The sequence below is a fragment of the Momordica charantia genome, assembly GCF_013281855.1.
Source record: "Momordica charantia cultivar OHB3-1 chromosome 9 unlocalized genomic scaffold, Mcharantia_2.0 BLBB01000009.1, whole genome shotgun sequence".
In the NCBI taxonomy this organism is placed as follows: Eukaryota; Viridiplantae; Streptophyta; class Magnoliopsida; order Cucurbitales; family Cucurbitaceae; genus Momordica; species Momordica charantia.
Genome location: NW_028275167.1, coordinates 11023814 through 11039585, shown reverse-complemented (window position 1 = coordinate 11039585; position 15772 = coordinate 11023814). Strand labels below are relative to the sequence as shown.

Here is a 15772-nt window from a genome sequence, read left to right as displayed (position 1 = left end):
AAACTAATATGCAACTAAAACTAACTATTTCAACATCATGATCTATTCGAAAAACTTAACAAACTAACATTTAGATTCAAAACACAAACAAAAAAAAAATACAAATTTCAACATGAACTCCCCCACTTTAAAATAAAACTCAAAACTAACCAATTAATATATCTCCTTTCAACTTATTGATATAAACTGATATCTCAATATTATTGAAACTGAAAAACATAATATGCAACTAAAACTAATTTCAACACATAATATTCTAAAACATAACTAAAAAACTAACCTTAAACTCAAAACACAATTATTTAAGAGTTTATCAAACAAGTACAAATTTCAACATGACCTCACTACTTTAGAATAACTCAAAATTAACTTGGAAAGCAATAATATACTACATTTAGCAACAATCAAACACTTCTATATTAACACCCCTTCCACACAGAAACAAATGGGACCGCCCGTCCCTCCAACAAAACTACATTCAGCATAACAATCCAAACTTCTATATATTATAAACAAGACCAAGTATTTCAAATCTACTAAGTACTACTACAGAAAGTAACCCGAACCAAATACTTATATCAAATAAACAAAAGTAATGAATCCATAGGTACTACACAAATCGTCCAACAAATGATGTCCATTCTATTTGAACTTCGTCGATTTCTTCTTGTTTGTAGGCATTTTTTGTATTAAACTACAAAAAAAATAAGATAATACTGATTAATATAAGGATAAAGCATATATAAATACGTAAAGATATATGATAATACGTACAAGTTCAGTTATGGGAGTATTAGGGTTACACACTATTTCTCGTATATACTTTTGCAAATAGTACCCACATTCGATAGAACCTAGTTGCCGAGGACACTACATATAGAAAATTTGAAAAATAACATAATTATGAATTGACAAAGGATTTCAATACACATTTGAGCATATTTAAAATGTAATCAAATACAAGTTTACCTTCCCAGGTTTCCAAACTGTAACATAAAAAGTACCATTTTCCAAATCCTGCTTTTCATAACTGGTAATAGAATACGTAATTATGAGAAAGGAAATCCACAGCTAGAAAATTGAACCTGTTTACCATATCAATGTGTAACAAATAAAACTTAAAATTAAGCATATGCATTAGGAAGAAGAACTACCCCAAGCTACAAGTAAACAGAATGTGAGAGCATAGTCATAAGTATAGGATTTAAATCAAATTCTTTAAAACCATAGAAGATACCAAAGTTTAATAGACGACTTAATACCATACCTTACCACTGAGAAATAGAAGAGCAGAAATCCCAACAAAGTTACTCCTCCAAAAAAATGACGAGTACAAGTGGTGCCTTCCATCTACCACTCTATGACAGTTGAGACATTTAATTGTCAAAACCAAATCAATGAGATCATTAGTTTTGCATTTAGAGGAAACTATAATTAATGAATGTTGCCATCCTCATAATTCTTTAGCATAAAAAGTATCACGTATTGATCAAACAAGCAAAAATTCACAACGAATGTAACAAAGATATCGAAGTTCGTTCATTAAACAATTAAACTCGACTCTTCTGCATCTCGGTTTAATCACAAGCAAACAAGTTGGACATGCAAAACCAGAGCACCATCCTCATATAATATACAATAGCAAACGTATCGAATGAGTCGAGACATACTTGTCAATTCTGGCTGAAGCCCCTTGCATTGAATCATAGGATGAATTGCTAAAGAATCATCCCTAGATTTCAAAACCAAAATAGGGAGAGAGAGACAGAAATGTAAGGATATTGGAATAACCCAAAATAAATCTGACAGAAAAGGGATAGAAAAATTGGAAACAATATAAAAATAGTAAAGCCACAAATTTGCTGAGTCTCTTTGTTTCTGAATGAGGCCTAGGTAATAGCTTAAAAATTTATGTAATGGGACGCCTGATACAGCCACACTGAATTTGGAAAATGGAGGTAAATCATATTTGAAGTAAAAAATTTAGGCACATACAATAACTGAGATACAATAGATTCTGAGAAAAGTTGAGAATGAAAACAAAAATAATAGAGGGAAAAAACTTAAACAACAAAGTAAAATAACAACTAACATTTATAAGTCAATGACAACCCTGCCCTCAAAGCTTGGAGAAAACCAAATCCAATTAGAGTTCATAGCAAAAGGAGTACAATTATAAAGTAAATTAAAAAGAAAAGACCAATTTGAATAATTCTATAATTTTTTAACAATATTAATTTTTAGGGTGGAGCTAAACAAGGTAAGACAACAAGGCATGACTTGCAGACAAAAAAGGCTCACCATCCAGATCTAACAGCTTGTTGGACAAGACAAATACTAAGAGGTGCATATCCATAAAAGACATAAACAATAGCAGTCGAGCTGCAACATAATAAAAACATAATAAATAGAAGTCAAAATTAGCAGACAATACAAAGTGCATCAAATCGAGATACAATTACTTCTTACAAAAAATTTTGTACTCCACTCCACCACATAGGCCAGCACATTTTGCATTAGATGGTTGAAACAATATCACATAGAATTTTAAAGTGGTATGTATCAGAGATGCCAGTTATCAACATACCAATAACCACTAGATAGCCCCTAAATGAAAAATCTATTTAAGATAGGATCCCCGCAAGCAAATTAGTAAAAAGACAACTTTTCCTTTTTTTTCTCTCTTTCCTATTACTTACAATCTGTCTACTCAACGTTCCAAAAAAAAAATATTTTCGTTAATGCAACATCATTTGTATAGTTTTCTCAATCGTCATAAATATAGAGTTAGACACTACATTTGCCACATTTTTATATGCTGCCATAAGAAGTTTTTAGTTAATGTAGCAAGATGATAAAAGAAAAAGCATTAGATGGTACAAAATAAAAATAATCTATTAAAAAAAAACGAAGATCACCCCTTAAATTGGAGCACAAATTTAACAGGCTAAATCTATTGTGGTAGAGTTCCATATCAAAGGCTTGGCTATCGAGTCTTACTTTATGAAAGCAACTATAATATGAACTCGAGACTCAAGTGATTTCAGCTCATCACCACTAGAAGCCATAAATGAAGAGAAATTATAAAACGAAATAAACAGTATGAGGGAAGGAACATTACCTTATAAAACAATAGCTTTATATGCTTGTAAAAATCAACATGGGTTGAATTACCAAAAGCATTCATTTTTTCTCTATAACGAAAAAATATCAACTTCAAAGTAAGTGGAGAGGGATGACATTAGTCTAAAATATAAGAGCAGATAACTCATTAATTAAATTTCTTAAAACATTCCGGGATTGTTAAAAGATATTGACATATTGCTAACATATTGAACTAAACCCAACTACAATTTCGACCAAAAAAAAGAACAACACAACTTTTCAAAACAAAATTCAATCCTTCTCCACCAAATATCCTTTACGGCAAAAAAAGGATATCCGAAATAAATTGCAGCCCTTTATCAGTACAAAGAAGCAATAGAGATTCAAAACAATAAATTGGAATATTTTGACATGCATAAGAAACTTACCCACTGCACGAAGAGGTGGATGCCGCCGTCAATCGAAGTCGTAGAGTTCTCCATTGGACTTCGCTGTCGAAGTCCTTCGTTGTTGTCGCTATCAATCGAAGCCATGGAGTTCGTCATCCTCCGTTGCTATCGCCATCAATCGAAGCCGTGGAGTTCGTCGTCCTCTGTGTCACCGTCGATCGAAGCCGTGGACTCCGACTATCACTGCTGGACTCCCTATTTTGGCTATTTCAAGCGACAATGAGGTGGGAGAGAGGCAAAAAAAAATTTGGGGAAAAAATTAGTGTTAAGGTTCAAATTAAAATTTGGGCCACTTTGATGGCGGGCCCAAATAACTATCTACAATAATTTCTTTTTTGTTTTAATTTTTTAAATTGTCCGTCATTGATTCTTTCGATTTTTTTTTGTCCGTCATGGTTTCCTCCGTATTTTTCTCTGACATTAAAACTCACATTTGTTGTAGTGAAAGAGATAGAAAGTGAATATGTCATGTTGATTGATCGTCCCCGACTCAATCTCCACGATCGATCTTCGAAACCCAACTTCTTCGTCTAAATGCGCTCCAATTTTCCATGGTTGGATCCCCCATCATCAATTGATCTGCGAAGGCTTTATTTTATAGAAAAATTCAGGACATTGTCTCGACACTAGGGGCAGCACGTCTTGACGCTGTACCCTAAATACTAAAAATAAACGGATTCTGGTGTCGTAGCGTTGAGATGCTATGACTGGCATTGAGACGCTACGATGCGAAGCATGAACTATCTCATTATTCATCGTAGCGTTGAGACGCTCTGATGTAGCGTTTTAACGCTACCCCCTCGAGTCTTCTAGATCTAATTTATGTTGTGGGACATTCTCAACTTGCTCAAGCTATGACTTTTCATTCTATTTGATCAATTTGACGTCCCGATTATTCTTGATACTTTATTTCTACAAAATAACAATTATGCACGTAAATTTATCGTAAAGAAACGTAAACTAACAATTAATTCCATTATAATTATTATAAAATATAGCCCATATCGGGGGCTATCAACACCCTCGAGCTTAACCTTTTGCTTGTCCTCAAGCAAAATAGCAATCTAATATTAAAGGACCAAGGATAATTATGTGCACATTTTTTTTCATCGCAGATTCTTCCACAGGCTCACGTATATCTTATTCATTATACGAACTCCCTTTTCTACTTCGTTTCCTTCTTTTCAATACCCAAAAATTCAAGTAAAGTTAATCATGTATCTATCAGATGAATCAAATGACAATTAAGAAATAAGTGATGATAAGATATAATTTGTAAAAGAACTCAAACATCTCATCAATTTCTTGAAATTCAATGCAAATGACTTGACACCCTCACAAGAAATCACTTCAATCTCTCAATATGATTTAAGATTATTTTTACTCACAAACTAAACATAGCATGTTGTTACCATAGGCTTGCAAATTAATCAAAATTTCCCACTTTTAGATGAATAAATTGCAAAAATCAAAGGAACTTTTAATAATTGTTGTAACGAGGCTTAGGTGAAGGTGGGATAAGAAAAATTTATAGGCTCAATAATCAAGATGGCAAAGATATTAAATTGCATAATAGCACAAAGTACATTGTATTCTGGCATCTTGAACTTGTCCACCCATATCTTCGAGTGATAATTTGGAGTAGTAAAATTGATTGACTTTTTTGAAACAATACTCTCCAAATGACTTCTTTGTATAAGCTGAAATTTTAGAGCATAATTCTTCAAATGATAATTTTTTTTTCAATGCTCATCACCACCTCATTTTTATACTCTTCAACCACCTCATTTTTATACTCTTCAACACACATAACTTGCATAACAATAAGAGTTAAATGTATTACCATGCAAGAGTCTTGATCATAGGGAAACATTTTGGATAAAAGAATAAAAGGCCTTATAGTTTCAAAATGATGTGCTAAACAAAAAATAGGAAATTAGACTCAAAGTTGGCTTAATATAGGAAAATATACTGAAAGGTGTGCTTTTTTTAGAAGTGAAACATAGAGGAAGCCTAAGTTGCTCTTATCGTATTAAAACATCTATCCAAATAAGTGGTCACAACACTCATTCACAAGCAAGTTCTAGAATAATCATGCTAAGTTTGATCACACAAGAATGAAAATAAGTAGAGATATAATAAGCTGCTCATATGCTAAAAAAACTCACTTGGGTGTGTAAATTGCATCAAATCAAGTGCATTTTTCAATCAAAAATTTCAATTAGATACCATCATATAATTAAAAAAAAAAACGACCATGCTTATCTCTTTCATGCATAATGAATCAACACAAGAATGCATTCATAACATACCAAATATTCAAAGGCATCACTCAGAATTCAAAGATTCAAAAAGAAAATTAGCACATATGAATTAGAGGTACCTATCATCCCATCAATGTATACAGATCCACATTCGAAAAACAAAAAACAAAATTATGACAAACCAGAATTACTCCACACCCTAACTTAAAACTTACATTGTCCCAATGTAAATAAAATCAAAATATAGAAGACAATAAGAAAAATGAAACCAAAAAGAATAGTGGAGAAAGAAACTGCCCTGTAAGAGAAACTCAACCTTACTGGTTGTGCTTTTCGTAGGGAATGGGAGGCATAGGTAACAGAGGAAAGGCGGAGCCTCCACATTAGGGTTTACCTACATCATAAAAGAGTACATATGTGTCTGGCACTGATGAATACGAGCAAAAGAAGCAACCTGATAGTCATTCTAGCACCGCAAATATTGTGCCATGTGATGATGTCGATCATCACTGGAGCGTTGGGCTGGCTTGACTGTAGATGGTCCCAGCTCTACAAGGTTCTGGCACAGGATCTACAGCTGCATCATCATCAACATGAAAGTCGTGATCCCATCCTCTCAAACCCATGATAAATTTTTTTTATCATTAATGCACTTAGGATGGACCAACTCTTCATTAGGGCCCAGTTAACTCTCACTACCCGACATAATGCAGTAATCAATGACCCATGGTCGAGACCTCCAACAGTAGTGGCACCATGTCTTATGTGGTGTATTGACTGCAAAATTACTGTACCCACATCTATCGTCCTCCCTGTGGCGATGGCCTATAAGAGAATGACTCATTCCTTTGTAACATCACTCATGTGTACTACCGGTAGTAGTTTAGCACAAATGAAACTCTGCCACACTCTGTTCGACACACTGAGATCAGATGTCTTGAATTTTATCACCTTACCTCTCCTCATAGTCTACTCGGCTGACATAACTCATGAATAATCTGATGGACATCTAACTGCTCACTCACATCACGATTGCATTCATCCCGCTCAAACCCGTGCAAGTGATAATACTGATTTATAGTATTGGAGTCAACAGGGACGTGATGGTCACCATCTATAATGTTGGCATAAAATCCGCGTACTACTGAGACTACAGAAGCTTGAGGCTATTTGAAAAGCTCCCCCCAACCATGTTATACAATATTATTAAAAATGCTAGGTTGATAAATCTCACATGGTGCCAACCCTCGCTCTTGAACTACCGTACGCTCCACAACATACCGGTGATACAAATCAATGGCCGCTTTTGAAACAAAATGGTGGGGATCAAAATTTCCCTTTGATAATGTGACACGTCTAGCACGCTTGGGACTCATGGTACAAGAAAAATCCAACAAGAACAAATCTATTGCTAAGCTGATTTCGATTTTTCCACAAGTAAATCTATCTCCGTCAACAAGAACTCTATCAAAGCATACAGCAGAATGGGCAACACAAAATCGAGTTCAAATTAGTAAAAATTTCTCAAAGAGTGTAGAGAGTAAATACCCACGGCTTCAAGAGACCTCAAAAATGCCTTAAAGAAATTTGGAAGAAATTGGAAGAAAAGAGAAAAACAAAAGTTTCAATGCTGTAGGCGCAGGTTACTTACGTTTAGTAGCATTGAGACGCTTTAGACGACTTCGTGATGTCCATCCCAACGCGCGCGTTTCGCGTTGTTTGTTTTTTTTTAATAATTAAACTATCTGCAACAAAAAGAAAAATAATTAAATAGAATAAAAAATAGAACAAGTTAATGAAATCCCAAAAATAATAAAAAAAAATACTAATGAATATAATGATGAATAAACACAAGAGGAGATAATATGGATTGCCTCACATTAAGTGCTTGACTTAACGTCAGAAGCTAGACGAGGCTTGAGTCAATTATTCAAGGAGGTTGAAATTAATTGTTTCCTCCATTGACTTCTTGATGTATAAATTTTTTCATTTTTAGAGTTTCTGCTCAATGGTTTGGGTCCTTTGTGGCTTTAAATATTTTTTTATCATCTTGGACTCGAATGGTGAGCTCTTTTTGTTCTACATCAATTAAAATTCACCCAGTTGCCATAAATGGTCTTCCAAGAATCACATGCAGCTCATGATTTTCCTCCACATCCATCACATAAAAATCTACTGGAAGGATGAATTTGCCAACTTTTATCAACACGTTTTCAATGACTCCATAAGGATGTGCAGTCGATCTATCAACTAATTGGATCATTATAGAAGTCCGCTTAATTTCTCCAATATTTAATTTTCTGCACAAAGATAAAGGAGTTGAATTAATGTTGACACCTAAATCACATAAACCTCTAAAACCATAACTACCAAGATTGCATGGAATAGAAAAGCCCTCTAGATCCTTGAGTTTTTGTGGTAGTTTTCGTTGAATTCTCACGTTGAAATTCTCAACCAGATGTATTGTTTCAAATTTCTTAAACTTCTTCTTGTTAGAGAGCATCTCCTTCATAAATTTGACATAATTGGGCATCTGCTCCAGTGCATTTGCAAAAGAAATGTTAATATTAAGCTTTTTAAATATGTCCAAGAATTTTTTGAATTGAGCATCAACCGTTTTCTTTTGAAAACATTGAGGATAAATTGTTAGGAATAGTAGGAAGAGTAGTGGCTTTTCAGCCTCGAGAGTTGGTGGTGCTTCCTTCACTGTCTCCTTTGAATTGTCTTTTTTCTCAATACAGATTATTGGCTCCTCAATTGTTTCATATCCAAGATCTTGGAGTTGTCTTCCACTTCTCAAAGTCACTGCCTTGCAGTACTCAATTGGGTTTACCTCAGTATTGCTTGGAAATTCCCCCTTTTGCATACCATTGAAAGTGGTAGTCATCAGCCTAATCTGCACTTCAATATTCTTGATCTCTTATATTTTCATCAATTTTCATTTCCATATTGTCTGTGTTTATCAACTCGACTGGCCCGGCTTCTGAATTTAGTGATGAAAGTACCAAGTATTTCCTCAAGGGATGATATCTCTTTGTTCAGCTGGGGCGTAACGTCTTTTGGTGGCTGCTAAACATTCCTGTTGTTGGAATAAGAGAAATTTCCCTGATTTCTCAATCCTGGATGATAATACGTCGGCAGCGAACTTTAAGTCTGATTCCCTCGGTAACTAAAGTTTTTGTTATTGACATATTGAACTTGCTCAATGGTTGGCTCCACATAAAAAGGATATGTGTTTGGAGCTACCACTATCACATATAATATTTTATAGCACTATAGTATTAGAGAAGGACTTTATTTGCCTTTTTTTAAGTGTAATACAAAAAGTCAAAATAATGCTAGAAACAGAAGGGTGAAGCTTTGCCACTTTAACATGAGCATAACTTAACTGATTAAAGACTCTATCATCTACCAAAAGAGTTATTTAGGTTAATTTCTCTGATATTAGTTCCTAATTCAGATTAATTTTCTAAATTATTTTCAAGCAAGTTGAAGACATTTGGGTTGATCAAAATTTTCGAGTTTTGTTAGTGAAATTTCATTGATCGAAAATATATTTTTGTATAAATAAGTTTTTTTTTTCAAAACTGTGTATCAAAACGTGGGTTGAGAATGGCAAAGATTTCTACCGTAACAGTAAGGCTATTTTTCTAATAGTTTTTGAACTTTTAGAACCAAATAACTATTTCTAAAAGTTATTTTTGTTTTATAAAAGAGAATTTTGTTCATTTCAAAATCACATGCACCGAAAAAAATTTTAATATGAGTGTGTACGGATATACTATTTTCATTCACTATCAACTACATCAATATCTTTGAAGTAAGAATAATTGGTGATGTTTTTTGGGGACGAGTTGACAACTAACCGATTCTACCCCTATAACTTTCGCAATCTGGAATGATGGATAAGCAAGTTACTGGCCTCTCTGAAGAAACCGAATAAGCTCATAAAGGGGCCCCACCTAGAAGAGCCCCCGACTCAAAGGGAGGAGAACCGAAGAAGCTCCCCTGCTGAAGAACTAGAGCTTGTTCCCCTATTGATTGAAGATAGAAAAGTCAGCATGGGGACGAAGGTAGTGTTAAGGACAAAGGTACCTTGAGTACCCCACGTATCTCCACAATGGTATGATATTGTCCGCTTTGGGTATAGCCCTCACAATTTTGCTTTTGGTTTCACTCAAAAGGCCTCACTAGAATGAAGATAATTGTCCTATCTTATATACGCATGATCAATCCCTTCTCAGCCAAACAATATCATACCATATTGTGGAGATACATGAGGTACTCGGGGTACCGTTGTCCTCAACAAGTAGTACTAGAGCCCAAGGTTGAAGAATGATGACTGGGGAAGATAAATTGGTTATTTTTTATGGAATTGATTTTTCGTATCGGAAGGATCAGATAGTAGATTATCTACACTATAAGAAAAATGACTTTTCATAGCATTTAAAAATAACATTTTATAAAAATAGCCATAAAAAATAGGGAGCAAAAGACTCGCGCTCTCTAAAATTTTAAAAAATAAAAAAACACGCCTGAAAAAAAGGAGTAACACATCACGGAAAGAAAAAGGTTTTTGGGTTTTTGGGTTGAATAGCTTTTCTCAAAGGCCCATTATGTAATGTGGCCACTTTCTTCATTTGTATGTTTGGTAAACATTTGCTGACATTACCATCCATTCCAAATTTTATTTGAATCTCATATTTTCTCTCCTTCTCTTCTCCCTCCTCTCATTCTTCATCTTCTTTGGTGTTTCCTCCTCCCTTCCTCTCTCTTCTCTTCTCTCTTTTCAAATTTTTCAAATTTTTACAGATTTCAAACTTTCATTTTTTTTTTCTGTTCAAAATTTCCATAATTTTATGGATTTGAAACTTTCTCTTTCTTCGTATTTTCTCAAAATTAAAATGTACAATTTTTTTAGATTTTTCTCTACATCTCTTCTTTGTTTCATTTGTTTTCCTATTTCGCATGAATCAACGAAAAATCCCTCTCTCCCCTGTTTCGTTTTTTTTTCTTCATATTTCACATGAATCAACGAAAAAAATGATGTACCCGATTCTATACATAAGAAACTTGATTTTTTTCTAACTATAAAATCAACTGATTGTGGGAGAACTAAAGCTTGATTGTGGGAGATTGAAAAGAGAGAACGAGAAAAGAGAGAGAAGAGAGAGAAAGAGATCGAGAAAAGAGAGCGAGAAAGAGGGGGAGAACGAGAAAGAGCGAGGGCGTGAAAAGGAGAGAGAACGAGAAAGGGAGAGACAGCGAGCATCAAATGGAGCGAGAAAGAGAGCGAGAAAAAAGAATCCCAATTTTTTAATTCTATTACTAATTTCAATTGAGACGGATATTTTGATTCCAATTGAATTAGTTTTTATAATTCAATCATTAAACAAATTGATAAAGGGAACCGTTTCACTAAATCAAATAGTTAATTACGTATTTTTAATATGGAAAAAAATCAAGATACGTTAAATCCAGCTGAGTTGACCTCAAAATTCTAGTTTGGCTTCTTTCGAATTCAATTCCTAAAAATAAATTAAAAAAAAAACTCATAAAACAGACCCCCAAAAGATAGAGGAAAAAAATATAAAAAAAAAAAAAAAAACCGTACAACACAAATTGGAAAGCAAGAATCCCGGACAAATAAAGTCGGTAGAATGAAGAAAAAATAAATAGGCAAATCGATTCGAAAAGGAAAAATGAATACAAATATAATCTCAGACCGGGATTGTTCTACTCAGGCCTAGATTGTGTAATCCCGGTCCGGGATTGTGCTATCCCGGGCCTGGATATTCATGCAATTTTCTTTTTCTTTTTTTATTATAATTTTGGGCATGCAATCACCCTTTTTTAAAATTAAATCCCATATATTATTCAATCTGGTCCGAACTCACCGAAATTCGTGTACTATATTTTTTTAATTATTTTGGGCATGCAATCTTGCCCTCTTTTGAAATTAAATCTCGGATTTATTCAATCTTGTCCGATTCAGGGAAATTCATCCAATTTCTTTCTTTTTCTAAGATTTATTTTGGGCATGTAATCTTGCCCGCTTTTGATATTAAATCCCAGATTTATTTAATCTTGTGCGGATTCATGGAATCGTGATTAATTTTTAATTTAATCTTCACACTCATGCAATTTTGGGTTGGGATTATGAAATTCGGTTTTCATTAAAATATTTAATCATCCCATTTTGTAATTTCAAATTTTTTTCATAGATTTTTTTCATATTAAATTAGTAATTGATTTTTCAAATTTCAAAGAGATTTTTTTTTTCTAATTCGTAATCAATTTTTCAAATTAAAAAGTTAAAAGATTTTTCCATATTAGACTCAAATTAAAAAGTGATGGTGAGGTTTAAGGGAAAGATTCTTCACACTCATTCAAATTAAACCTAATTGATTCTCTTTCTCGCTTTTCTCTCTATCTTTTTTTTCTCTCTCTCGTTTTCTCTCTCTCTTGCTGCCTAATCTCCTCATTGACCAATGTTGACGTCCTATAACATCTTTGGGCAAGACTACTCCTTGTGTGAGTTCAATCAAGTGTGAGTTTTTCCATTGTAAATTCGTACGGAGCTATCAACGAATTCCGGCAAAATTGAGGGAAACTCTCTTCCATGGGAATGGCAAGTTTCGGACAGGCTCATATTGGTACCCCACCCCAAGCCGTTCTTGAAGTGGACCCGACCATTGTAGAAGCGGCTTTCTCGATACGAAACAAAAGGCCTAGCCTTCTCTCTCTCTCTTTCTTTCTCTCTGTTATCATTTTCTCTCTTCTTTCTCTTTCTTTCTCTCTGTTATTGTTTTCTTTCCTTTCTCTCTCATTCTCTTTCTTCGCTTTGATTTTCTCCACAATCGGGGTATTTTACCGTTAGAAAAATGAGGTTCCTTATATGGTACAAAACCAGAGAAAATTTGAAGAAAGAAAAAGTTTGAAATCCATAAAATTCTAAAAATTTTGAAGGAAAAAAGGAGAATGTTTGAAATCCAAGATAAGGGAGAGAGAAGAAGATGAAGAATGAGAAGGAAGAGAATGAAATAGAATATGAGATTCAAACGAAGAAAAGAGGGGGAAGGTAAAAATTTTAAATATATCAGTAATTTGAATGGATGATGATGTGTTTACAAAACATAAAAATGAGTAGAATGACCACATTTCATAACGAGCCTGACTCAGAAATCCCCTCCATATTTTACCTCTTATTTGTTCCTTGTTTCTTCTTCTCTTCATCTTGGTCTCTTCTTTTGGTCTCTCAAACATTTCTTTCTATTACTTTCTTCTTTAATTTTTCTAAACATTTCTTTCTATTTGTGAGAATCTAATCAATGGATTTACCATAGAACAGAGAGATAACAAGGGAAGAAGAAAGATTACACGCTTGATTATAGTGGTTCGATCCCTAAGGATCTACGTGCAAGAAGATCAACAATACAGAGCTCAACTCTTAACCCTCACCCTCTCTTCTGCTATCAGATACTTGAGGAAGGTAGGTACAACACTATTTATGTAACAGCAGTAACCACAATATTACAGTAGTAAAAAACTAGTCATAGACATAAGTGACATATTTTTCACAACTCACCCTCTTGGCATTTATCTGATATGAACTTTTGTAGACCTCAGTAGTAACTTTTTGAAGTTCTAAATCTTCTTTACCCAACCCCTACCTTAAGTAGGTTACTTAGTTGTTGGATTATTGTACTTGACAGCGTCTTCGTGAGCATGTCAGCAGGATTGTCGACTGAGGCTATTTTCTCAAAATTTATCTGTTTCTTGAGTGCTATATCCCGCAAGTAGTGGAACTTCACATCAATGTGTTTGGTACGGTCATGATACACCGGATTCTTCGAGAGTGCTAAGGCACTTTGACTATCAGAGTAAATTGTAGGAACTTGTAGTTTTTCTGTCATTTCAGTGACCAATCTAGTTAGCCATACAGCTTCTTTGGTACCTTCGGATAAAGCAATATATTTCGACTCAGTGGTAGATAGGGCTACCACTGATTGTAGAGATGATCTCCAACTTACTATATTGCCAAACAAAGTAAATGCATACCCTGTAGTAGACCTCCTTCTATCAAGATCAGATGCAAAATCAGCATTTGCATATCCCCTTAGAAAATTCTAAACTTTGTTTTCTTCAGGTGTATAGACTAGACCATAATTGGTGTTGCCTTTTATGTATCTAATGATCCATTTTACTGCTTCCCAGTGAGGCTTACCAGGACAACTCATAAAATGACTTACCACACTCATTGCATGAGCCAAATCAGGTCGGGTGCGAGTCATGGCATACATTAAGCTACCAACTGCATTAGAATAAGGAATTGTAGTCATTACCTCAGTTTCCTCTGGAGTTTTTGGTGATTGATCCTTAGACAGCTTGAAGTGATGAGCCAAAGGTACTTTGACTACTTTTGCTGATGATAGCTGAAATTTCTTAACTATTTTGTCAAGATATTCTGTTTGTGTGACTGTCAATTTTTTCTCACTTCTCTTCCTTTGAATTTCCATCCCCAATGATCCTTCATCTCAAATTCATTGCTCAATTGAGTCTTTAATTCATTAATCTCATTCATGCTTCTTGAAGATATTAGCATGTCATCTACGTATAGTAGTAAGTAAACTGAATTTTCTTTCGAGGCTCCTTTAACATACACGCAACTGTCATAGAGACTTCGTTTGAAACCACACTTAGTAATGAAGGTGTCAAATCGCTTATACCACTGCCTTGGCGATTGTTTTAATCTATATAAGGATTTCTTCAAGTGACAAACCATATGTTCATTTCCACATTGTATAAATCCAGGTGGTTGATGCATATAGATCTCTTCCTCTAGCTCTCCATGTAGAAAAGCTGTGGTGACGTCCATTTGCTCCAATTCTAAGTCAAATTGAGTGACTAATGAGAGTAGGACTCGAATTGAGGATTGTCTCACTACGAGAGAGAATACTTCATTGTAGTCTATACCATATTCCTGTGTGAAGCCCTTTGCTACAAGTCTTGCTTTAAACCTTGGTTTGTTTCCCCCTTTCACAGATGACTTCACTTTATAAATCCATTTACAGTCAACAATTTTATGATCTAGAGGTTTTTCAACTAAATTCCATGTTCCATTTTTGTGAAGTGACAGTAACTCTTCTGTCATTGCATTCTGCCACTCATGACTATTTTCAGAGTGAATGGCTTCTTCAAAAGTTCTTAGTTCAGGCCCCAGAGAGTCATAATCATGGAAGTTTAAAGCATAAGTTAAAGCATCATTATCATTTAATTCAATAGTACAATCAGCTTGAGCAACTTGAGCATACCTTGCAGGTGGTCTTATGCTTCTTCTTTCTCTATCTTTGGTTAGTTGGTAATTTTGAACCTGCACATTTTTTGTCATTTGTTCTAGAGGTTCACTTTGAATTTCTGAATCATCAGCTCCTTGTTGGTGTGGCTCTTCATGGAGGGATGTGATTCTCGGAGCGGAAGCGGATCTTCGTTGCTCATTTTTGGGATACAAAATTGAATTTCAAAGAAGGAAAATACAGGGGAAACCAAATACCTTTGAAGAACTTTTCTTCTACGGTTTCCCACGAACACTACCACTACGTCTTCCTCGCTATCCTCTTGGGTCTCAGGATCGTGCTTGTGGTAGCACCTTGATCGAAGAGAGGGAGAGATTGAGAGAATTTTTGAGAGAATTGGTGGGAGTTTTTTTTTTCTGTTCTGTAACCCCTGCACTCCCATTCTCCAACACTTGAAGAAGAAGAAGGGTGACGTGGGGTAACTCCCCACGTCACAAAACCTCCCACTCCCCTGCAATATTGCAGGAGAGTTAATAATAATAATAATAATAATAATAATAATAATAATAATGTATAATATATATATAATAATTAATATATATAATTAATTAATTAATCAAATTAATTAATAAATATAATTAATTATTAATCCAATTAA

The 15772-nt window shown here is 34.4% G+C and overlaps 2 protein-coding genes across 15 annotated transcripts; both read right to left on the bottom strand.

Annotated features, from left to right (window-relative positions):
- Nucleotides 1–477: 477 nt before the first annotated feature.
- On the bottom strand, nucleotides 478–6269 carry LOC111023974 (uncharacterized). Of its 14 annotated transcripts, XM_088117888.1 has the most exons (8): nucleotides 3534–3874; nucleotides 3122–3194; nucleotides 2302–2382; nucleotides 1671–1732; nucleotides 1268–1358; nucleotides 970–1030; nucleotides 775–870; nucleotides 478–694 (listed from the first exon to the last, which is right to left on the bottom strand). In XM_088117888.1, exons 5-8 carry the CDS (start codon nucleotides 1348–1350, stop codon nucleotides 611–613), a joined length of 324 nt encoding a protein of 107 aa, XP_087974014.1. In that variant the 5' UTR covers nucleotides 1351–1358; nucleotides 1671–1732; nucleotides 2302–2382; nucleotides 3122–3194; nucleotides 3534–3874; the 3' UTR covers nucleotides 478–610. The 14 variants fall into 14 exon arrangements, 7 of the variants coding, with proteins under 7 accessions (XP_087974014.1, XP_087974012.1, XP_087974016.1 ...); XM_088117886.1 differs by adding an exon at nucleotides 3986–6269 and having other exon boundaries at nucleotides 1671–3194; nucleotides 3534–3758; XM_088117890.1 differs by lacking the exon at nucleotides 2302–2382 and having other exon boundaries at nucleotides 3534–3875.
- Nucleotides 6270–7913: 1644 nt separating this feature from the next.
- Nucleotides 7914–8705, bottom strand: LOC111023979 (uncharacterized). Its single transcript, XM_022301525.1, has one exon. It carries the CDS (start codon nucleotides 8703–8705, stop codon nucleotides 7914–7916), a length of 792 nt encoding a protein of 263 aa, XP_022157217.1.
- Between the last annotated feature and the right edge of the window lie 7067 nt (nucleotides 8706–15772).

What these genes read in the sequence shown, in the direction of transcription:
- LOC111023974 (XM_088117886.1), bottom strand. Translation starts at nt 1,350, where the DNA reads ATGGAAGGCACCACTTGTACTCGTCATTTTTTTGGAGGAGTAACTTTG. An exon ending in TTCTATTTCTCAGTGGTAAG is followed by an intron (nt 1,031 to 1,267) that starts GTATGGTATTAA and finishes TTCTATTACCAG; the next exon opens with TTATGAAAAGCAGGATTTGG. An exon ending in ATACTCCCATAACTGAACTT is followed by an intron (nt 695 to 774) that starts GTACGTATTATC and finishes TTTTTTTTGTAG; the next exon opens with TTTAATACAAAAAATGCCTA.
- LOC111023979 (XM_022301525.1), bottom strand. Translation starts at nt 8,705, where the DNA reads ATGACTACCACTTTCAATGGTATGCAAAAGGGGGAATTTCCAAGCAAT.